The sequence below is a fragment of the Oncorhynchus gorbuscha genome, linkage group LG23 (genome assembly GCF_021184085.1).
Source record: "Oncorhynchus gorbuscha isolate QuinsamMale2020 ecotype Even-year linkage group LG23, OgorEven_v1.0, whole genome shotgun sequence".
In the NCBI taxonomy this organism is placed as follows: Eukaryota; Metazoa; Chordata; class Actinopteri; order Salmoniformes; family Salmonidae; genus Oncorhynchus; species Oncorhynchus gorbuscha.
The window spans coordinates 51304220-51327909 of NC_060195.1; the positions used below are offsets into that span (position 1 = coordinate 51304220).

Below are 23690 nucleotides of genomic sequence, written 5' to 3' on the forward strand. Positions count from 1 at the left end.
AAATTGGATGTAGTCTATAACAGTGCCATCCGTTTTGTCTCCAAAGCCCCATATACTATACCCACCACTGTGACCTGTATGCTCCCGTTGGCTGGCCCTCGCTACATATTCGTTGCCAAACCCACTGGCTCCAGGTCATCTATAAGTCTCTGCTAGGTAAAGCCCTGCCTTATCTCAGCTCACTGGTCACCATAGCAACACCCACTCGTAGCACGTGCTCCAGCAGGTATATTTCACTGGTTATCCCCAAAGCCAACACCTCGTTTGGCTGCCTTTCCTTCCAGTTCTCTGCTGCCAATACTGGAACAAATTGCAAAAATCACTGAAGCTGGAGACTTTCATCTCCCTTTCTACCTTTAAGGATCAGCTGTCAGAGCAGCTTACTGATCACTGTACCTGTACACAGCCCATCTGTAAATAGCACACCCAACTACCTCATCCCCATATTATTATATATATATATATGTTTTGCTCTTTTGCACCTGTGTCTCTACTTGCACATCATCATCTGCACATCTATCACTCCTGTGTTAATACTAAATTGTAATTATTTTGCCTCTATGGCCTATTTATTGCCTTACCTCCCTAATCTTACCACATTTGCAAACACTGTACATAGATTTTTCTATTGTGTTATTGATTTTACGTTTGTTTATGTGTAACACTGTGTTGTTGTTTTTGTCGCACTGCTTTGCTTTATCTTGGCCAGGTCGCAGTTGTAAATGAGAACTTGTTCTCAACTGGCCTACCTGGTTAAATAAAGGTGAAATAAAAAATAATAATAAAGAAATTATAGTATTTATAGTATTATAATTTTATTTCAGTAGGAGATCATATACAACTAAAATCTGATTAATGAGATTAATACAATCAGTAGATTACTGCACATCCAAATTTCAATAGCCTAAAGAAAAACAAAACAGATTTAGAGGATTGTACAAAGAAGTTGAGGGAAAGACTAAATCAGTTGTTTAAATCCAGCAAGTATGTTTTTTGTGGGACAGTTGTTGCTTTGCCACAAGGGCAAAGACATGCACCTTCAAGGCATTGACTAGTTCGAATTTCATTTCAGAAATAAAATACCAAATAAGATATCAAATAAAGCATAATTATTATGTCAGTGGTATGAAATGCCATGATAAAAAATGTGTAGCGCTGAAAAGAACGTCACTGTCGAGATGCGCAGCCAGGACGCATGTTGATGTTCGCGAACACGACCGATTGAAAAAAAATACCCACAATGCAAAGCGGCGTATCACATTGGAAGTAATCACTCTGTGAACGAGTGTCAAATTCAAGGTGAGTGGTGTTTTTCAGAGTTAAACGCATTCTAATCATTTTTCATTGAATTAACGACAAATCTTACATGTTCGTCATCTTCATGTTAATACAAGTCATAGCTAGCTGGTAAGAGACACATGATAACGCGAGTGCTAAGCTAGCTAGGGAACGTTACCAAGGGTCGACTAATACTGTAACTTCACCAAACACTAAGTTAGCTAGTGTCATGTCTTTTTTGTTGTTGCTTCAGATGCATGTATGGAAGATATGCACAGGGTTGGGTTTTCCACAGCCACGTTACCGCCGTCAGTTATCGACAGTAGGGAGCTAGGAACCGTTAACTTCAGCTAGCTACTGTACATACACTGTTTAGCTTCCGCCGGTAATATAACGTTCCATGTTCAGTTTAACTAGTTTGGTGGCGTTACTGTCAAAGTTAACTGTAAGTTGTCTCTCTCTCTGTTTGACAGTATGGCGCTTCATAAACTATTCCGTCTGTCCTCGCTGTTCCGCTCCGCCGTGTCATTGACACTGCGCAGGAATATCGGCCTGTCTGCTGTTCTCTTCAATCGGGCCACGGACTTGGACCCTATCCAGAAACTATTCCTAGATAAGATCCGCGACTACAGCACCAAGAGCAAGTGAGTGCAATAAATAACCGTACTATTTGTCCTACAGCCACTGCTGGCCTACTCAAATTGACATGTTTCTTCATGTTGGTAGGCTAAAAGTTAGCTAAGCTTAAGTGGAATGATGTCATGACAGAGATGGTGGCAGGGAGTCTGCACGTCCTTTTCGCGCTGCAGAGCTATTTGCAGAAGGCTGGGCTATATGTTCAGTAGGTGAACGTTGTGGGACGTTGCAAATATAAATGTCAGGAACAGAGCTGGCAGACTTGATTCTTGATTATACAGTACAGGTCAGAGTATGGTTTATTTTACATAATATATTTTTTATCTGAACGTTCCACAATATTGTGCCCCTTCTGAACCCGGCCCTATATGTCTAGATGGCAAGGTTCATGAAACGCATAGGATGCTGAAGGTGTGTTTTTATAGGGTATACATGTAGGGCTGACTAGTTATGTGGTTTCTTGAGCTCACCCACTGCAACAACAGTAGGTGCAGTGTTTAACCCAAGTTAAACGATTTAAAGGCAATGCTACCAAATACTAATTGAGTGTATGTAAACTTCTGACCCAATGATGAAAGAAATAAAAGCTGAAATGAATCACTTGACTATTATTTTGACATTTCACATTCTTACAATGAAGTGGTGGTCCTACCTGACCTAAGACTGAGAATTCTTTTACTATGATTAAATGTCAGGAATTGTGAAAACTGAGTTTAAATGTATTTGGCTAAGGTGTATGTAAACTTCCGACTTCAGCTGTGTGTGTGTGTGTGTGTGTTTTTTTTTATGCTACTACTCTACTAAAGAAATATTGCTTGACTAAATGGGGTCAGCCCTCAACAGAGTAGTGTATTCTATGCCACAGTGTTGTTTAAGGTTAATTCCTAATCTTTCTCTTTCTTCCAGGGCTGCAGCAGGTGGGATTGTTGATGCAGGCCCCTCTTACGAAAAGGGTGTCTCAGAGGAGATCACCAAACTACAGAGGTTATATGGGACCGGTGATCTCACCAAATTCCCTGACTTCAAATTTACAGGTTCGTCAAAGCCATGCACTGCAGTATAGAGCTGGGACGATAAACTGAAAATGATCAGACATTTTACTGATATCATTAATAATGATAAGTTGCCTACAGTAGAGATGTGATTTATGAAATATGGGAAATTGCTAAGGGGACAATAAATAGCTAAGACATTTAATGTAGTTTAACGGGTACTATAAAAAGTAACTGGGGTGTAAATTCATTTTAACGTATTGTTTGATTTCTCGTTATTGTGAGATGGATTTTGTCCATGTTGCCCCGCAGTAGTAGCATTTATTGGTAGCTCAGTCAGACTAAATTGTAATACCACCATCTCACCCTACATAGCTTACTCATTCTATGCATAAAGCAGGGGTGTCAGTCATTCCATGGTGGGCCTAGTGTCTGGGTGTTTTAGTTTTTCCTTTCAATTAAGATATGCACTAATGAATACAACCCAGCATTACTCACAATCTCCCTTTTCTCTTTAGAGCCCCAGCTGCAGGAAGTGGCCAAGTGAACACTGGCCATGATGACGTTGTCTCTGTCCTACGTGCCACCACTATAATGTACTATTTAATAAATGTGAGAACATTGTTTTCTTATGCTAAATCATGTTCAACCTTACATGCTTGCATTTTTGATCATTTAAATTTATTGATTTTACATTATAACATATGACGTTACACTAGTCTCATTCACCTGACTCATTCACCTGTCCTCCACCCTGTTCCAGCTGCTGTAGGAAAAGACTACGTGGTGAGAAATTATTGAACAAATTTTTGATAAATCTTTAATACAGAGTAAACATTTTACAAAGAATACACTTACAGCAACCCATTCATCCATAGCCTAAGAAACATACTCTCTATTAGGAAAAAATGCACAATAATACTTTAGCTTAAACAATACATAAAAAAAGAGCCTCTAGATAGAATATGACAACTACATTTGATATGCACTGGGCATATTCAGGTGAGCAGGGGTCCATCTCAATGGTCACAATTCAATTAGTGTTTCCGAGGTTCAGAGCTATTGAGCCAACATATGCAGCATTTAACGTGAAGGCAGTCTGCGAAAATAGGAACATCGCCTTTTAAATTGCAATCATAGCACTGAATCGATCCTGCACTGTTCTGAAAACAATATAGTGGATGGCCAGTATTCAAAATGGAGATGAAGCAATCCATAAGATTTGATCTCTGGCGTTTTTAGGGATGTCTCCTGGTCTGACAAACACTGCAAAAAAACCATTTCTCCGTCTTAAAACAGACGGATTATGATGTGGATTTAATTTTTTTTAGCTGTATTCTAATTAGCCCCTGTGTTAGTCTATGTGATTTTGGGCTCCAGTGGCGCAGCATCTCTGCTAGAGGTGTCACTACAGACCCTGGTTCGATTCCAGGCTGTGTCCCATAGGGCGGCGCACAATTGGCCCTGCGTCTTTAGGGTTTGGCTGGGTTAGACCATGTTCTTAACAGCACCTTAACAGGTGCCAATTGTGCACCGCCCTTTGGGGCTCCCAGTCATGGCCGGATGTGATACAGCCTGGATTTGAACCAGGGACTGTAGTAATGTCTCTTGCAGTGCCTTGTGCCACTATGGAGCCCTAATGTGATTGCTCCCTTGTGTTCACATCAATGCTTAGCCAATAGCCATCAGAAAATATGTACAGTATATTACACTCAGATGCCATGTTCAAGTCTTTGGTATAAAATAAGATTTAGGTAGTTAATGTTTTGGCCAGTAGAGGGGGAAGTGAGCATGTGTGGAACACAATTCCACGGGTCTGCCACAGGAGGGCGATATAGGCTGTAGTTTAACAATTTGGCCACCAGAGGGGAGTACCATGTGACTAATATAATAGGCTTGCATTGAGGGCCCAGGTACAGCAAAACAGGAATGAATAAATGGCCTCTATGCCCCTCCTTGCTATCCATCCACAAGGGTGAGGAGAGCAGGGTTGGTCAGTCCCCCAAAAAGTAATTATTCTTAGAGCTATTCATTTGGGTCGAATAAAACTACTCCAGTGTTGTCATGGTGCTAGTGTCTGTGTAGTATCTTTTAGGGGGTTGTTGAGAGCCTCACAGCATGAAAGACTGGGTGTGTTTGAAGTCAGCAGGCTGAGAGAGGAAAAAAACAGTAGCATATTTTCATTCGGTCAGAACTACTGCAGTTCAGCTCTTTCTCTTTTCATTATTAGTAACCATTGGGGGAATTTTACTTACTACTATTGCCAAGATAATTCTATTAGAATTTATCATATTGTCTTTTAATATGGTTAGAAAATGTTGTGTAAGCGGTAATGTTTAAGTCAACATTTCCTGTGAATATAATACCATGAATACAACCAACAACAGAAAATCTGAGAAAAACTCACATCTTGGGGCGGCGGGCTGTAGTTGGCATTAGTCCTGGAAGACAGAGGCATTTATAAAGATACTAGATTGTTTGACACAGTGGAGGGAGCGAGAGGGAGGGAGTTTACTAAATGTGATGCAGCTGTGGTCTCAGAAAAAACATTGGGCTCGATCAAAGAACCCCACTACATCAAACACAGTCCTATGGAGCGTAAAGGGCAACTTTTTATGTAAAGGACTCCTGGGAACACAAGAACACACAAGCACAGTATGTACTTCTATGTAAAGTCCTGTTCATTGTCTACATTTAAATCTATTACTCTGTGGGTCAGACTCACTTGTCTTCAGTTCTATGGAGGTTCTGGCTGCTGATGTGGGCCACACCATGACACTGAGGGATCCAAAAGGACCTGGGGGGGGTCAAAGTTGAGTGAGGGAGTGTTGAGGTTCACACACCATGCTCAGGGTTACTAACACGACCACACAGAGGGGGTAAGCTAATCACAATTCAGCCGGGAGGGGAGTTTATTAGCAGCCAGGGTTCACTTGAAAAAGAGATGTCAATCACAATGGGACTTCCCTAGATAAACAGTGATTCATTATTATTATTATTTGTAATTAATAAAAAAGAATCATGATAGTATTCTTAGTCATCTAACTGGCCTAATCTAGAGTCAGTCAGTCAAAATAACAAAGCTATTTTTTCTAACTGGGTCATGAAACACCTGTTAGTGTCTCTCTGTGAGAAGAGACAGGCTTGCACCGCTGGGCTCAATCACACCTGTCACTCTACTGAACTTTCTCAGCACTTTAAAACGTACACACCTCAATTAGTCAGTGGTAGTTACACAGCAATGCAGAATTATTCAGTGTCAGGGTGTCTACACTGTATTTTAATAATTGTTATTGGGATTAAGGAGACAAGCTCTTACCTTCCTTTGTGTCCTGGAGATGGACAGAAATGAAGAGGAGAGTGGAGGCAAAGTAAGAGGAAGTGAGCACAAAAACTTTCACTAGAAAATTGTATTTACTAACAGACAGACACATATTGTATGTACATGGACAGACAGAAAGGAACAGACAGACTCACTTTTGAAGTAGCCATTACGGTGTGCATAGTACCCTCCGAAGCCACAAACGGCGATGACCAGACAGATGACCACGACCGCAGCAACGACCCCTGCCATGTTTACATCCTCTGAAAGAGTGGAGAGTGAGAGAGTCATACTAGTTGGTTTCAATACTAAGGACACCTCAAATAACATTTCTATAGAAGCAGATGATATGTAACCAACCCTCAAGCCAGTATCTGCGATCTGATTCATTTGTTTTGTTCCTTCTCTGGCCTTGGGAAATCACTTTATATACACAAACCCATTGCACATCTGTATTTGGAAACAGTTTAAGGTACACTTTAACCTCAGAACAATGTCATTCCTGCTCCCAATAGTGAGGAATCCTTCCTTTGGGAAAAGGGGAAAAGTTAGGATCCATGCCATAAGGGATCTGTACCTAGTGGGGGCCTTTGCCTCCTTTGAACAACTGAGAGAAAAGTATGACCTTAAGAATACCCTTTTCAGATATTTGTGTAAATGTGTTGCTTCTGTCCCTTTCCTCGCCCTAACCTGGGCTCGAACCAGGGACCATCTGAACACATCGACAAGTCACCCTTGAAGCATCGTTACCAATCACTCCACAAAAGCCACATCCCGGTTAACCTTCTGGGGGTTATTCAAGAGGTCTTTTCCTTTTTGTTTTTGTTGCTTGTCGTAAGTCAGGGTTTTTTCCTTTCATGACTGTTTTTGTTGATTCCATTTGTTTTAATGTTTTCCTGTATGCAACAAAGAAGGTTAGAATACCAATTGTACAGTTGTATGCCTACACTTCATAATTTAACAGAATTTATTTTGTGTAACAGACATATACAACAAAATGTACAATGTGGACCCAGAGGATATCACTTGAAAGTATTAAAAAGTGGTCCTCGATGGTAAAAACAATAACACATTTAATGATTAAAAGGCAAGACAAAATGACAAAACAACCATAAATACATTGATTTATATTGACATCATAAAAAGTGGCACTATTCACTGCACCTTTCCCTAACCTTAAAAATCAACCATATTCATTTTCACATTAAAACAATCTATTCATTGCACATCATACCTATCATTAAAATAAATACATCTGACCAGCAGTAGGGGGCGCAAGGGGCAGTGGACTGGTTTCTCTTACTTAGACAACCTTGTCCAAATAAACCTTTTCCTTATTTTTCAAGCTATTTCTACTTTTTCTTTGCTTGATCTCCAGATTCCATAGAAAAATGCCTGTATCGAAAAACATGCTCCTCACAGTACTGTTTACTCTTGGGATTTTACAAGACATAACACTAGCCCTGGTATTGTAACTGTGTTGGTTTTAGACCATATCAATGTGGTTTGAAGCACGAGAGTCAAGCTAGTTTGTGGAAAGACAAAACTACACTCATACGAACAACAATCATTCTTATAATTACACACGCACATGCACACCCACCTATCTTCATGTGTTTAGCCTCACACATCTTGGACTGCCCCACTTTGTTTGATGCCAGACAGCTGTACTGTCCCGTGTCGCCTCTCGCCACCGTCTTAAACTCCTGCCAGAGGAGAGGGAAAGAGACAGATGGAGAGCTCAGCAAAAATAAAAAGAGGAAGGAAGATGATATGATGCACAGAACCTGTACAGTATTTTTGGCATTTGGTCTAAAATTTTGTTATGCTGGTGAATGAGGACCCAAAAGCGACTTAACGAAAACAGAGTCTTTATTCCAGTAGATGACAAAAGTAATAATCCTGGATATATCAAGGAGAAAACAAAACAGGAAAAACTGAAATCCACTCGTAGTTGCGAGGACTGACTGGAGACTCGACCATAGACTGCAGGTTGCTTCGGGAAGGCACCGACCGTAGCAGACTAAGACACCTGCTCATACGCAGCATCAGAAGAAGATAAAACACGACAGGGCGAGACAAGGACACAGAACAGCGAACATCATACAAGGATCCGACAAGGACAGAAGCGGAAAACAGAGGGAGAAATAGTGGCTCTAATCAGAGGGCAAAATAGGGGACAGGTGTGAAAAGAGTAAATGAGGAACAGCTGGGAGCTGTGAGGGTTAAAGGTAGTGTCTCACATCTGATACTCGGGAGAAGACTACCATCTAAGGCGAACATGGGCGTGGGCTTCCCTGTCTGAGAGGAATGTCATGTTTCCGAGCCCATGCTTCGTCCATAAAACAACCCTCAGCCCCAGAGTCTATCAAGGCACTGCAGGAAGCAGCCGAACCGGTCCAGCGTAGATGGACCGATAAAGTAGTACAGGATCTTGATGGAGAGACCTGAGTAGTAGCGCTCACCAGTAGCCCTCCGCTTACTGATGAGCTCTGGCTTTTACTGGACATGAATTGACAAAATGTCCAGCAGAACCGCAATAGAGGCAAAGGCGGTTGGTGATCCTCCGTTCCCTCTCCTTAGTCGAGATGCGAATACCTCCCAGCTGCATGGGCTCAGTCTCTGAGCCGGAGGGAGGAGATGGTTGCGATGCGGAGAGGGGGAACACCGTTAACGCGAGCTCTCTTCCACGAGCTCGGTGACGAAGATCTACCCGTCGTTCTATGCGGATGGCGAGTGCAAAAGTGCAAAAGAGTCCACACTGGAAGGAACCTCCCGGGAGAGAATCTCATCCTTAACCTCAGCGTGGAGTCCCTCCAGAAAACGAGCGAGCAACGCCGGCTCGTTCCAGTCACTAGAGGCAGCAAGAGTGCGAAACTCTATAGAGTAATCCGTTATGGATCGATCACCTTGACATAGGGAAGCCAGGGCCCTAGAAGCCTCCCTACCAAAAACTGAACGATCAAAAACCCGTATCATCTCCTCTTTAAAGTTCAGATAATTGTTAGAACACTCAGCCCTTGCCTCCCAGATAGCTGTGCCCCACTATCGAGCCCTACCAGTAAGGAGTGAAATGACGTAAGCAATCCGAGCTCTCTCTCTTGAGTATGTGTTGGGTTGGAGAGAGAACACAATATCACACTCGGTGAGAAAGGAGCGGCACTCAGTGGGCTGCCCAGAGAAACATGGTGGGTTATTAACCCTAGGTTCCGGAGACTCGGAAGACCAGGAAGTAGCTGGTGGCACGAGACGAAGACTCTGAAACTGTCCTGAGAGGTTGGAAATCTGAGCGGCCAGGGTCTCAACGGCATGACGAGCAGCAGACAATTCCTGCTCGTGTCTGCCGAGCATTGCTCCCTGGATTTCGACGGCAGTGTTGCGAGAATCCGTAGTCGCTGGGTCCATTCTTTGGTCGGATCCTTCTGTTATGCAGGTGAATGAGGACCCAAAAGCGACTTAACGAAAACAGAGTCTTTATTCCAGTCTTAGACAAAAGTGATAATCCTGGATATTATCTAGGTGAAAGCAAACACAGGAAAACTGAAATCCACTCGTCAGTAGAGAGGAATGACTAGAGACGCTGAGGGTTGTTTTATGGACGAAGCATGGGCTCGGAAACATGACATTCCTCCACAGACTGCAGGTCGCTTCGGGAAGGCATCGGCCGTAGCTGACAATGACACCTGCTCACACGCAGCATCTGAAGAAGGTAAAACACGACAGGGCGGAACAAGGACACAGAACAGCGAACATCATACAAGGATCCGACAAGGACAGAAGCGGAAAACAGAGGGAGAAATAGGGACTCTAATCAGAGGGCAAAATAGGGGACAGGTGTGAAAAGAGTAAATGAGGTAGTTAGGAGAATGAGGAACAGCTGGGAGCAGGAACGGAACGATAGAGAGAGAGAGCGAGAGAGGGAGAGAGGGAGGGTGAGAGAGAGGGATAGAAAGAGGGAAAGAACCTAATAAGACCAGCAGAGGGAAACGAATAGAAGGAAAGCACAGAGACAAGACATGATAATCAATGACAAAACATGACATATTTCCTCCGCAAGGCAATCAAACAAGCAAAATGTCAGTATAGAGACAGGGTGGAGTTCCAATTCAACAGCTCAGATGCAAGACGTATATGGCAGGGTCTACAGACAATCACGGACTACAAAAAGAAAACCAGCCATGTCAAGGACACGGATGTCTTGTTTCCAGACAAACTAAACACCTTCTTTGCCCGCTTTGAGGACAATACAATGCCAACGACACGGCCCGCTACCAAGGACTGTGGGTTCTTCTTCTCCGTGGCCAATGTGAGTAAGACATTTAAACGTGTTAAGCATCGCAAGGCTGCCGGCCCAGACATCCCTAGCCGCGTCCACAGAGCATGCGCAGACCAGCTGACTGGTGTGTTTACGGACATATTCAATTTCTCCCTATCCCAGTCTGCTGTCCCCACATGCTTCAAGATGTCCACCATTGTTCCTGTGTCCCAAGAAGGCAAAGGTAACTGAACTAAATGACTATAACCCCGTAGCACTCACTTCTGATATCATGAAGTGCTATGAAAGACTAGTCAAGGATCATATCACCTCCACCTTACCTGTCACCCTTGATCCACTTCAATTTGCACACCGCCCCAATAGGTCCACAGACGATACAATCGCCATCACACTGCCCTATCCCATCTGGACAAGAGGAATACCTATGTAAGAATGCTGTTCATTGACTATAGCTCAGCATTCAACACCATAGTACCCTCCAAGCTCATCATTAAGCTTGAGGCCCTGGGTCTCAACCCCGCCCTGTGCAATTGGGTCCTGGACTTCCAGACGGGCCGCCCCTAAGTGGTGAAGGTAGGAAACAACATCTCCACTTCGCTGATCCTCAACACTGGGGCCCCACAAGGGTGCGTGCTCAGCTCCCTCCTGTACTCCCTGTTCACCCATGACTGTGTGGCCATGCACATCGCCAACATCAAGTTTGCAGATGACACAACAGTAGTAGGCTTGATCACCAACAACGATGAGACAGCCTATAGGGAGGAGGAGAGGGCACTCGGAGTGTGGTGTCAGGAAAACAACCTCTCACTCAGCATCAACAAAACAAAGGAGATGATTGTGGACTTCAGGAAACAGTGGACGGAGCACACCTCTATCCACATCGACGGGACAGCAGTGGAGAACGTGGAAAGTTCCTCGGCGTACACATCACGGACAAACTGAAATGGTCCACCTACACAGACAGTGTGGTGAAGAAGGCGCAACAGCGTCTCTTCAACCTCAGGAGGCTGAAGAAATTTGGCTTCTCACCTAAAACTTTTACAGATGCAGAATTAAGATCATCCTGTCGGGCTGTATCACCGCCTGGTACGGCAACTGCACCGCCCACAACCGCAGGGCTCTCCAGAGGGTGGTGCGGTCTGCAAAACGCATAATCCGGGGCAAACTACCCGCACTCCACAACACCTACAGCATCCGATGTCACAGGAAGGCCAAAAAAGATCATCAAGGACAACAACCACCCAAGCCACTGCCTGTTCACCCTGCTAACATCCAGAAGGCGAGGTCAGTACAGGTGCATCTGACACCAAAAAATTCCTTCTATCTCAAGGCCATCAGACTGTTAAACAGTCATCACTAACACAGATAGGCTGATGCTCACATACAGACTTGAAATCATTGGCAACTTTAATAAATTGATCACTAGTCACTTTAATAATACCACTTCAATAATATGTACGTACATATCTTGAAATTACTCATCCCATATGTTTATACTGTATTTTATACCATCTATTACATCTTGCCTATGCCGCTCGGTCATTGCTCATCTATATATTTACAGTTGAAGTCGGAAGTTTACATACACCTTAGCCAAATACATTTAAACTTCCTGACATTTAATCCAAGTATGGATTAGGGCTTTGTGATGGCCACTCCAATACCTTGAATTTGTTGTCCTTAAGCCATTTTGTCACAACTTTGAAAGTATGCTTGGGGTCATTGTCCATTTGGAGGACCCATTTGTGACCAGGCTTTAACTTCCTGACTGATGTCTTGAGATGTTGCTTCAATATATCCACGTTATTTCCCCCCCTCATGATGACATCTATTTTGTGAAGTGCACCAGTCCCTCCTGCAGCAAAGCACCCCCACAACATGATGCTGCCACCCCTGTACTTCATGGTTGGCATGGTGTTCTTCGGCTAGCAAGCCTCCCCTTTTTCCTCCAAACATAACGATGGTCATTATGGCCAAACAGTTCTATTTTTGTTTCATCAGACCAGAGGACATTTCTCCAAAAAGTACGATCTTTCTCCCCATGTGCAGCTGCAAACCGTAGTCTGGCTTTTTTTATGGCAGTTTTGGAGCAGTGGCTTCTTCCTTGCTGAGCGGCCTTTCAGTTTATGTCAATATAGGACTTGTTTTACTGTGGATATAGATACTTTTGTACCTGTATCCTCCAACATCTTCACAAGGTCCTTTGCTGTTGTAATGGGATTGATTTTCACCTTTCGCACATAAATATGTTAATCTCTAGGAGACAGAAAGCATCTCCTTCCTGAGCGGTATGTAATGGCTGCTTGGTTCCATGGTGTTTATACTTGTAGACTATTGTCTGTACAGATATATGTGGTACATTCAGGCGTTTGGAAATTGCTCACAAGGATGAACCAGACTTGTGAAGGTCTACAATAATTTTTCTGTGGTCTTGGCTGATTTCTTTAGATTTTCCGATGATGTCAAGCAAAGAGGCACTGAGTTTGAGGTAGGCCTTGAAATACATCCACATGTACACCTCCAATTGACTCAAATCATGTCAATTATCAGAAGCTTCTAAACCATGACATCATTTTCTGGAATTTCCCAAGATGTTTAAAAGGCACAGTCAACTTAGTGTATGTAACACTTCTGACCCACTGGAATTATGATACAGTGAATTGTATGTTAAATAATCTGTCTGTAAACAATTGTTGGAAAAATGACTTGTGTCATGCACAAAGGAGATGTCCTAACCGACTTGCCAAAACTATAGTTTGTTAACAAGAAATTGTGGAGTGGTTGAAAAACAAGTTTTAATGACTGCAACCTGTGTATGTAAACTTCCGACTTCAACTGTATATGTAAAAAAATCTAATTCCATCACTTTACTGAGATTTGTGTGTATTAGGTAGTTGTTGTGGAATTGTTAGAATACTTGTTAGATATTGCTGCACTGTCGGAACTAGAAGCACAAGCATTTCGCTACACATCTGCTAACCATGTGTATGTGACCAATACAATTTGATTTGATTTGAGGTAGCCACTGTTGGTCTGAACTGTAGCCAAGGTTTCAGTGTCCTACTGAGGTTTATATTATCATATACTGTGCTAGCGGTTGGTTATACTTCAATGTATTGGAGTCTTTTTTGGAGGCATGCTACATCGGATACATAACTTACAGTATACGGAACGTGAGGTGCTCCTAATAATCTCAATGAAACTTGGGTGTAAGTGGGTGAAGGGAAGTAGGTGAAGTTCTACTTTGGTTCTATTTTCAAGATTTTTTACCGCAGCTCACAATAGGAAAAGGAAAAAGAAGCTTGCACGTTGCTCTCTTTGGCCAAAAGTTACACTTCCAGTATAGCAGGCAAAGAAACCTACTATTTTCTTGACGCCCTAGTGTGGCTCCTCTGTAACACACAGTCAGTGGGTGTGTGGCTGGGCACTCGTTCTGTCAAATTCAAATTGCTTTACAGGCACATACAGTGCATTTGGAAAGAATTCAGACCCCTTTTCCACATTTGGTTATGTTACAGCCTTATTCTTTCTTCATAAATCTACACAGAACACCCCATAATGACAAAGCAAAAACAGTTTTTTAGAAATGTTTTGTTTGCAAAGTTATTTTAAGAAAAATGGAAATATCACATTTCAAGTATTCAGACCCTTTACTCAGTACGTTGTTGAAGCACCTTTGGCAGTGATTACAGCCTAGAGTCTTCTTGGGTATGACACTACACACTTGGCACAGCTGTATTTGGGGAGTTTCTCCCATTCTTCTCTGCAGATCCTCTCAAGCTCTGTCAGGTTGATGATTGTGGATTACAGAAGGAGGACTTAGCATGCCCCCATTGTCATCAACGGGGCTATAGTGGAGGAGGTTGAGAGCTTCAGGTTCCTTGGTGTCCACATCAACAAACTATCATGGTCCAAACATACCAAGACAGTCGTGAATTTTTATTCATTTTTTATTTAACCTTTATTTAACTAGGCAAGTCAGAGGGCACAACAAAGCCTATTCCCCCTCAGGAGACTGAAAAGATTTGGCATGGGTCCTCAGATCCTGCACCATCGAGAGCATCCTGACTGGTTCCGTCACTGCCTGGTATGGCAACTGCTCGGCCTCCGACCACAAGGCACTACAGAGGGTAGTACATCACTGGGGCCAAGCTTCCTGCCATCCAGGACCTCTATACCAGGCGGTGTCAGAGGAAGGACCTAGAAATTGTCAAAGACTCCAGCCACCTAGTCATAGACTGTTCTCTCTCAATAAGCTTCTACCCCCAAGCTATAAGACTCCTGAACAGCTCTGTTTATTAACTATGCATAGTCACTTTAACTCTACCTACATGTACATATTACTTCAATTACCTCAACTAACATTGACTCTGTACCGGTACCGCCTGTATATAGCCCCACTATTGTTATTTTACTGCTGCTCTTTAATTACTTGTTACTTTTATTTTTTACTTAACACTTATTTTTTCTTAAAACTGCATTGTTGGTTAAGGGCTTGTAAGTAGGCATTTCAATGTAAGGTCAACACCTGTTGTATTTGGTGCATGTGACAAATACAATTTGATTTGATTTGTATGGGGATAGTCACTGCACAACTATTTTTCAGATCTCTTCAGAGATGTTAGATCAGGTTCAAGTCCGGGCTCTGGCTGGGCCACTCAAGGATATTCAGAGACTTCTCCCGAAGCCACTCCTCTGTTGTCTTGGCTGTGTGCTTAGGGTTATTGTTCTGGTGGAAGGTGAACCTTCGCCCCAGTCTGAGGTCCTGAGCACACTGGAGCAGGTTTTCATCAATGATCTCTCTGTACTTTGCTCTGTTCATCTTTCCCTCAATCCTGACTAGTCTCCCAGTCCCTGCTGCTGAAAAAAATCCCCACAGCATGATGCTGCCACCCCATGCCTCACCGTAGCAATGGTGCCAGGTTTCCTTGAGATGTGTTTCTTGGCATTCAAGCCAAAGAGTTCAATCTTGGTTTCATCAGACCAGAGAATCTTGTTTCTCATGGTCAGAGTCTTTAGGTGCCTTTTGGCAAACTCCAAGTGGGCTGTGGTGCCTTTTACTGAGGATTGTTTTCTGTCTGGCCACTCTACCACAAAGGCTTGATTGGTGGAGTACTGCAGAGATGATTGTCTTTCTGAAAGGTTCTCCAATCTCCACAGAGGAACTCTGGAGCTCTGTCAGAGTGACCATCGGGTTCTTGGTCACCTCCCTGACCAAGGCCCTTCTCCCCCGATTTGCTCAGTTTGGCCAGGTTGCCAGCTTTAGGTGTGTGCCTGTCTAATAATTTCCAATCAATTGAATTTACCACAGGTGGACTCCATTCAAGTTGTAGAAACATCTCAAGGATGATCAATGGAAACAGGATGCACCTGAGCTCAATTTCGAGTCTCATAGAAAAGGGTCTGAATACTTATAAGGTATTTCTGTTTTAAATTATAATACATTTGCAAACATTTCTGAACAACCTGTTTTCACTTTGTAATTATGGGATAATGTGTGTAGATTGATGAGGATTTTTTATTAATTTAATCCATTTTAGAATAAAGCTGTACCGTAACTAAATGTGGAAAAAGGAAGGGGTCTGAATTCTTTGAATGCACTGTACATTGAGTAAATCGTGCCAAAGCATCAATGGTACGACTGTATATACACTACACTGTTCTTAAAAAGTATCTCACCAGTATGCCGGTGAATGGGTTGAGGTGGTAGGTTGCGTTGGCCATGCGGGAGGGGGTCAGCAGCTTGTCGTCTTTGTACCAGGAGTAGGTGGCTGGGGGGATGCTCTGCTGGTCCAAACAGCGCAGCTGCACCATAGAGCCCGTCAGGGCCGAGCTGGGGATCTCACAGGATGGGGTGTGGGGGGGAACTGTGGGGAGGGTAGAGCCACAATGTCAGCAGGGTTAAGGGGTGCACAAACGGCATGTCTGAGACAACACACAGACACACTCAGTCAGACAGATGGTATGGTACCCACCCAAGACTGTGAGGGTAATGTTAGTCTCCCCAAGGGTGATGGTGTCATGAGGGGCAGTGATCTCACAGCGGTATTCACCCGCGTCTTTCTGGGTCACCCTCTGTAGGGTCACCGTTGCCCCCTTGATCCTTGCACGCCCCGCAAAGGCTCCTGGGAGAGTGGAAACCGGTCAACACAGAGAAGAGGGGGATGTGGAGATGTGGTTTCTTAAGGACAAATGTTCTACTTAAACTAACATCAACCATCTGGTAACTTCTGATACAAATGTCTTTGTAATGTTCATCACATCCTGCTTTATGTTGACGAAGCTCTTAAAATGAATTTCCCTCGTGAGGAAGTAAATGAAATCGGAGTCTGAAGATGGGCTCTGGACAGGGGTTAAAACAGACAGAAAGAGAACGATGGAAGAGAATGTGCCAGGACAGCCAATCACCTCTGAATTGTCCCTCATAGTAAACAAATGATACATCTGTTCCTTTCTTCTTCCACTCGATTCGAGGATTCGGTTCCTTCTCGGTCCGAAAACCACAGCTCAGAACCGCATCAGAGTTCTCACGGACCTCCACCTTGGGTGTGGTTGTTGAAACGGTAACAGGGACAATGGGAAGGCCTGAGGGATAGAGAGAGAAAGAGGTGCCACATATGGGGTTGTGGGGAAAGGGTTGTAAGATGGAGGACAAGTTATGAACAAGTTAACGCAGTGATAACTGATTAGAATTGCTTTATAGCTGATTTATGAACAAGTTTATAATCTGTTATAAACCAGTTATATTCAGTTATGATGAACCAGTTGTAAATGTTGTATGAACCAATTATATCTGTTATGAACCAGTTTTTCCTCTGGACCAGATTGGTGGTGGAGCATGATGACTCATGGCTGATTGTTTGGTTGGCTGACTGGCTGTGTCTGTTTGTGTGCATCTGTGCCTGTATGTGTGTTTCTCCAGTTGAACATGTGCATCTTGACAGGAACAGGAAATAGGAGCAGTCCTTCCTGTCGTTTGATTGCTGCAGGGGTCAAGATTATTGTTTTGTCATCCTGTTGCTATCCACAGGTCGCCCGGGTAACGCCCATCCATTGAGGGAGGAGTACGTGTTGCATGTGCATATGTATGTGTGTGTGGGGGGGGGGGTTAACTGAACCACAGATTGGTACAATAATTTTATGTACCACACACATGCACACTGAATATTTGGGTTGTTCCATGAAAAGACTGCTTTTCGCATCCCTTTTGACATTTTAAGTAGAAATTGTGCACCAATATTGAATTTTAAAAGCCTGTTATATTAAATGAAGAGCCTTTTAATATATATTGTACCACATGGAGAAAAATCAGGCAGTTGAAGTCGGAAGTTTACATACACCTTAGCCAAATACATTTAAACTCCGTTTTTACAATTCCTGACATTTAATCATAGTAAAGATTCCCTGTCTTAGGTCAGTTGGGATCACCACTTTATTTTAAGAATGTGAAATGTCAGAATAATAGTAGAGAGAATGATTCATTTCAGCTTTTATTTCTTTCATCACATTCCCAGTGGGTCAGAAGTCTACATACACTCAATTAGTATTTGGTAGCATTGCCTTTAAATTGTTGAACTTGGGTCAAACATTTCAGGTAGCCTTTCACAAGCTACCCACAATAAATTGGGTAAATTTTTGCCCATTCCTCCTGACAGAGCTGGTGTAACTGAATCAGGTTTGTAGGCCTCCTTGTAGCCTTTTTCAGTTCTGCCCACCAATATTCTATATGATTAAGGTCAGGGCTTTGTGATGGTCACTCCAATACCTTGACTTTGTTGACCTTAAGCCATTTTGTCACAACTTTGAAAGTATGCTTGGGGTCATTCTCAATTTGGTCTTCCACATTCCAATGACAATGTGACCAAGCTTTAACTGACCAAGTTTTAACTTCCTGACTTATGTCTTGAGATGTTGCTTCAATATATCCACATCATCTTCCAACCTCATGATGCCATCTATTTTGTGCACCAGACCCTCCTGCAGCAAAACACCCCACAACATGATGCTGCCACCCCCGTGCTTCACGGTTGGGATGGTGTTCTTCGGCTCCACCTTTTTCCTCCATGTAAACACTGAACATTAGTGTAAAAGCAGGTGAGCTGGTTTTACTCTTTTTGGTCATTTTCTGGTGTTTTGTGGTGGAAAACTGAGCGGGTCAAGCATTACATGTCAACTGTTACCCATTGATAGACCGGCTAGAAATGTTACACAGACAATGTCCTGTGTAACTGCGTGCTATCCTTTGGGTACTGATAAAAACGTAATGTTATGTGACGTCAGAGCTCCAGACCGTCCACACTAGTCGCTGCTCAATTCCATCATAAATCGTTAAGTTCAAATTGGTTAGCTTTACACAGATACATATTTAACACACCCAGACAAACACATTTATTTTGTGCTGTGTTTGTATAGGCCAACATACATTTTTCCTTCCATTGTTTCAGTAAATACTGAGATGTATTCAGATAACACACTTATTCACACACATGCTCAACTAGATAACTGTAATGACATCTGTATCACTGCATAACCTACTAATACTATATTCCGCACAATTAATTAAATACAGACAATTTCTGTCCCGCAAAGCACAAGGCTATTTGTCATGGCCCAATGCTGGTAAACGTCACATCGAAAGACCTAAAAAGCACCCAGTCTACACCAGTGGTTTCCAACCTTTTTCGGTCACTGTAACACTAACTGAATTTTGCTCTGCCTGAGTACCCCCCCTCGTGTACATTTTACCAGTAAGCCTACACTCATGAGTCTTATCAAGGCCAAGTACCCATGGTCGGGAACCCACTGGTCTACCCTGTACTTAACTGAGGTCAACAAACAAATGAGCCATTCACTGCTAGCTTCCTGTTTAGTTAGCCTCTGTTTGTTGCACTACTTCCTTTGGTTCTATTTTTGGTCTCCTGCTTTCCCCACGGAAGGGCATCCCATTCCCCCACTGTCTACATGCCAAATGGCATCCCATTCCCTACATAGTGGTGAAAAGTAGTACACTATATAGGGAATAGAGAGACGCAAACTGGGTCTACGTGGAAGAATGAAGGCCAAAGTGAGACAAAGTCATTGGAGAGGCACAGGAAGTAATAATGCATTTACAGGTCCTCTCAGGGTGAAGGTGGACATCTTAAATGGCCATGAAAGCAGAGCAAAAGATGGGAAACAAAACGTAAACAACTTCCTCGCTGAAAAACAATGAACAATGAAGCATACTCAATTTCATTTCAATCTAGTCGATTCACAGGAAATAAACGGAAAAACGGAATGTGCCCTCCCCCCATTGATTTTGAATTCTCGTTCTGAATCTTAGTTATGAGTATTTAGGCAATTAGGTCTACATAGGCCTACACATTATCAGTGGCAGAGTGCTTGCTCTATTACGTTTGATGTGCATAAGTATTGTATGAATTCAAACTGCAGGTTTATGTTGCCTATTCACATTGTCCTTCAGAATGTTTGAGTACAGTAGATGGTAAAAGTGCAGCCTTGTGTATTTTGTCCCTCCCTGCTTGCTGTCTGTGTTACATGTGAGTATGTGTAACATTGTTATCACTGCAGCTGTGTGCCTCTCATCCCTCCCTCTTTCTCTCTGAGGAGGAGCATTGTCTCTCCCTGGCTGGATGGACAAAGAGAGAAAGGGAGAGGGAGACAGAGGATAAGGGAGAGAGACAGACGGAGAGGGTGAGATGTGGAGGGAGATAGGAAGAAATAGACCGAGAGAGATAACAAGAGTTTTATCCTATATTATCAGGATCCATCATTAGCATCCCTGGGTTAAAGAAACTGCCACCTTGAGGGGGGGTCTCCTTGAGATAACACAGATGTGATAACAACCCTGACATAATGCCTACATTTTCTCTGTCTGCTGAATGGTGACCTGTCCCTCTCTGAACCCTATGAGCTATTGTGCCTGGGACCTACCAGGGTTGGGGTCAATTCAAATTGAAGTCAGTCAATTCAGGAAGAAAACTAAAACTACAATTCAAGAATTTAAAAATGGGAATTTATTTTAAATGGAAAATGAAGCCCAAACCGGGGACACACAAGCACAACTGGGTTCGAACACGGTTCTCCTGCAAGCCCCCCCCCTGCAAGCCCCCCCCCCTGCAGATAGTATTTAAAACGATTATTATAAGCTACAACTGAGCACTAAATCTGAGCTAGGAGCATTTCATACGATAGACATCTAAGAGGACATCCATTTCCAGACAGAGAGGGATCTAGAGAGACAGAGAGAGTGGGAGTGTGTGTGTGTGTTTTCCTAGGAGAACAAAGCCCCTCTGTATCTTTGTAACCCTGCACTGCTCTGACAGGAACAGCTGTGCCAGTCAGGGTTGGTGGTGGCGGTGCTTGCAAAATGTCTGCATCCGAAATGGCACCACAATGTTCAAGACTTAAAACAAGCCTCACCTAATCTACAGGACAGAACACAGCCCAATCAAGTCTGAAGCAAACTATTCCAAACAGTTCCAAACAATAAATCAGCAGACATCAACAGTTGGGCAGACCTGAATGCAGCCCCTCCCCTGGCATCTCACTGACATCATGGAATCGTCCCAAATGGCACCCTTTGCAGTGCACTACTTTTGACCCGAGCACTATGTGCCCTGATAAAAAAAAGTAGTGCACTATAAAGGGAATAGGGTGCTATTTGGGATGGAACCACATGATGACCTGCTATTATCAAAGTTGGTGGTACCCACCCTTGGGTTGCCCACATCCCAATTAGACTGGCCTGTTTCCAACAATAACTTAAGGCCACATTAGTGGTCCATATCTGTTTTCTGTAGTTGCATGTAGTCCAATATCATCGCAATAACACGCACGCACACACAGTGAGGAAGGCGTATGGAGTGTGCTCTTGGACATGATGCATTTACTGTATATGAAAGACAGGCAACGTTGGAAAACTTTAGTACAGGTCATATGTTTCTCCAGAAACGAAGATGATTAAGTAATAAATTAAGTCAATTGCAACCGAATCAAGTGCTGGCCCCTTTGTTGTGTGTATGTGACCAGAAACATCAACATGATATAGTGATCTTGCAGTTCATAGTAAGATAACAATAATCATGTTTTTTTTATTAGGTGCTTTATCAATATTTTATATCTAAAATGACATATATATCTATAATGGCTTATTTTTTCTAAAGATACAAAAGCGATAGGGATGATGGTAATTTAATGATCAAGAATACCAATACAGCTCAACTCTACATGTAACATGCATTACACACACGCGCAAGCACGCAAACAAACAAACACACACGAATTACTCGTTATCATACGGACGAGTAGTCAAATGCAAGTTTACTCACATTGCATCAGTAGAATGACAAGGGGCAAAAACAGTGACGCTTTCTCCATCCTGAACTCCTGCTGTTCAAAAGTCTGTCCTTTCTCGAAAGATGAGCTACTCTTGAGCGTCAACCTTTTCACGCACTTGTCCACAACTCCAGAATCTCGTCACTCCTTTGGGGAAATTATGTTACAAAACTCCGTAGTATTTCCTGAGCAGTTAGGCAGCGCGCGGGCGGTTCGGAAGTCACAATTTCGGACTTTCTGTAAACTATTACACTAGCCGCAGGGCATACTGCTGCCCTCTGTCAGTGTAGACGGGCTCTCTGCTATCTTACTGTTGTGGTAGGGATGGAGGTTTGGTGGTGGTGCGAGGAAGCGAGTTGGTGGGGAGCTCTTTGAGAAGGAATGTAGAGAGCGAAACGCTGTGTCCAAGACGCGCACTTACATGTGCCCATCGTACGCAACGCGCCACCAATGGCCAACTGCACTGATGACATTTTTTTTTATGTGAGTATGTGTCATAGGCTCAGCACTTAAATCCTATCTACCCAGTGCCCACAGGCATAACGTCATGCTATTTACTTTGATACATTTTGATGAATTACTATAAAAGAGGACCACCACGAAGGGTATAGGAAGCGACACCTGTTGCCAGGTGTGATTGTCGGACAATTGTCGAACTCGGACAATGCTTTCAGATAGAGGGAAGAAACGGCGCACAATGGTACCCTTATAATTAGTTGGCCCTTGCTAATTATTTCATTATAACGTCCTTCAAAGTATTTCCGCAGTCCCTTAGGGCATTGTCGTGTATTCATGGATGCCAAGGGAATTTTATTAACGAATAAAATGCATACAATTAGTTTGTATCTATCGTCTCTCTGTGATTCATAATTGTCCTTCAATTCGCAAGAGGCTGAATGTCTCACAGGAGAAAACTTCCGAACGAGCGAAACAGCGTCCCTCTGTTTCTCTATGCGTAGGAGGGCTACATGATGCTGTCTGGTCCAAACGTGTATGACATTGTTGCCGCCCGTAGGATTGAAGGCAACGGAAGCCAGAAAGCATCCGGCCTCCCTTGATAAAAAAAAAGCATACAAAATGTGCCAATCAGCGTTGAGCTAAACTGAACGAGATCGACTGTGTGGCACACCAACAAATAAAAGTGTAAAAGGGAAGCCAGTTTGGAGTTTGTTATCACTCCTATCAAATCCTATTGAGAGCATACTTAAATTACATAAAAAATTTAATTGTTGCATGTCGTGGTTGTACTCCTGTGGCCAGCTAGATAGCTAAAAGTGTCCCTTTCCTTAATTAGCCATGGATGGAGATAGGGATTTGGACTTATGGTTTTACATAATTATTCATCCTGGTCAATGATTATAATGGCGATTATGATCCAACTATTAATTTATATATTTTTGTGCCCCTGGCCTGAGAGGATGGAAGTTCAATATGTAGCTAGGTGTAGAAGGCTAATGTTAACTAGTTAATGTTGCCCATGCATGGAAGTTTGGCTATCGAGCAAGCATTTTAGCCAGGTAGACAAGAATACAAAATAAAAGCATGTACTGTATGACAGAGTGATAGGCCATTTTGTCAACATGAGAGGATGGTAATTTCTCTAGTAGGGTGAGTCAAAAAAAAATCTACTTGCACGAACGCACAGAAAGAAATCAGAACCATGGACAGCCACATATTTGGCTTACATCGATTGGACTAAATTGTTTTTGGTATCTTTAAGTCGTCTTTGTATTCGACTAAGCAGAGGTGATTTGATGATGTTGAAATGGTTGTGGAATAGTGGAGGCAGCTCCTGTTTTCTTTGCAACTTGTGGTAACTCTGTGGTTCTAAATCAATATTTGTTTAGTG

General features: G+C 43.0%; 2 protein-coding genes across 2 annotated transcripts; one reads left to right on the plus strand and one right to left on the minus strand.

The window, feature by feature from the left end:
• The first annotated feature begins 1147 nt into the window (after positions 1 to 1147).
• On the plus strand, positions 1148 to 3560 carry LOC124010866 (ATP synthase-coupling factor 6, mitochondrial-like). Its single transcript, XM_046323601.1, has 4 exons — positions 1148 to 1299; positions 1752 to 1922; positions 2821 to 2948; positions 3425 to 3560. The coding sequence occupies exons 2-4, from the start codon at positions 1753 to 1755 to the stop codon at positions 3451 to 3453; spliced, it is 327 nt and encodes a 108-aa protein (XP_046179557.1). The 5' UTR covers positions 1148 to 1299; position 1752; the 3' UTR covers positions 3454 to 3560.
• An 18-nt stretch (positions 3561 to 3578) lies between these two features.
• LOC124010865 (junctional adhesion molecule 2A-like) lies at positions 3579 to 22278 on the minus strand. The gene is made up of 10 exons (XM_046323599.1): positions 21835 to 22278; positions 16913 to 17089; positions 16480 to 16629; positions 16184 to 16371; positions 7832 to 7934; positions 6384 to 6491; positions 6226 to 6238; positions 5632 to 5703; positions 5314 to 5347; positions 3579 to 5056 (listed from the first exon to the last, which is right to left on the minus strand). Exons 1-10 carry the CDS (start codon positions 21881 to 21883, stop codon positions 5018 to 5020), a joined length of 933 nt encoding a protein of 310 aa, XP_046179555.1. The 5' UTR covers positions 21884 to 22278; the 3' UTR covers positions 3579 to 5017.
• Between the last annotated feature and the right edge of the window lie 1412 nt (positions 22279 to 23690).

Excerpts from the sequence above, each read along its gene's own strand:
- LOC124010866 (XM_046323601.1), top strand. The coding sequence starts at position 1,753 with ATGGCGCTTCATAAACTATTCCGTCTGTCCTCGCTGTTCCGCTCCGCC. Across the intron at positions 1,923-2,820 it reads GACTACAGCACCAAGAGCAA|GGCTGCAGCAGGTGGGATTG; the intron begins GTGAGTGCAATA and ends TCTTTCTTCCAG. Across the intron at positions 2,949-3,424 it reads CCCTGACTTCAAATTTACAG|AGCCCCAGCTGCAGGAAGTG; the intron begins GTTCGTCAAAGC and ends TTTTCTCTTTAG.
- LOC124010865 (XM_046323599.1), bottom strand. The coding sequence starts at position 21,883 with ATGGAGAAAGCGTCACTGTTTTTGCCCCTTGTCATTCTACTGATGCAA. Across the intron at positions 17,090-21,834 it reads TGTCATTCTACTGATGCAAT|GCCTTCCCATTGTCCCTGTT; the intron begins GTGAGTAAACTT and ends TCTATCCCTCAG. Across the intron at positions 16,372-16,479 it reads CATTACCCTCACAGTCTTGG|TTCCCCCCCACACCCCATCC; the intron begins GTGGGTACCATA and ends CCCTCCCCACAG.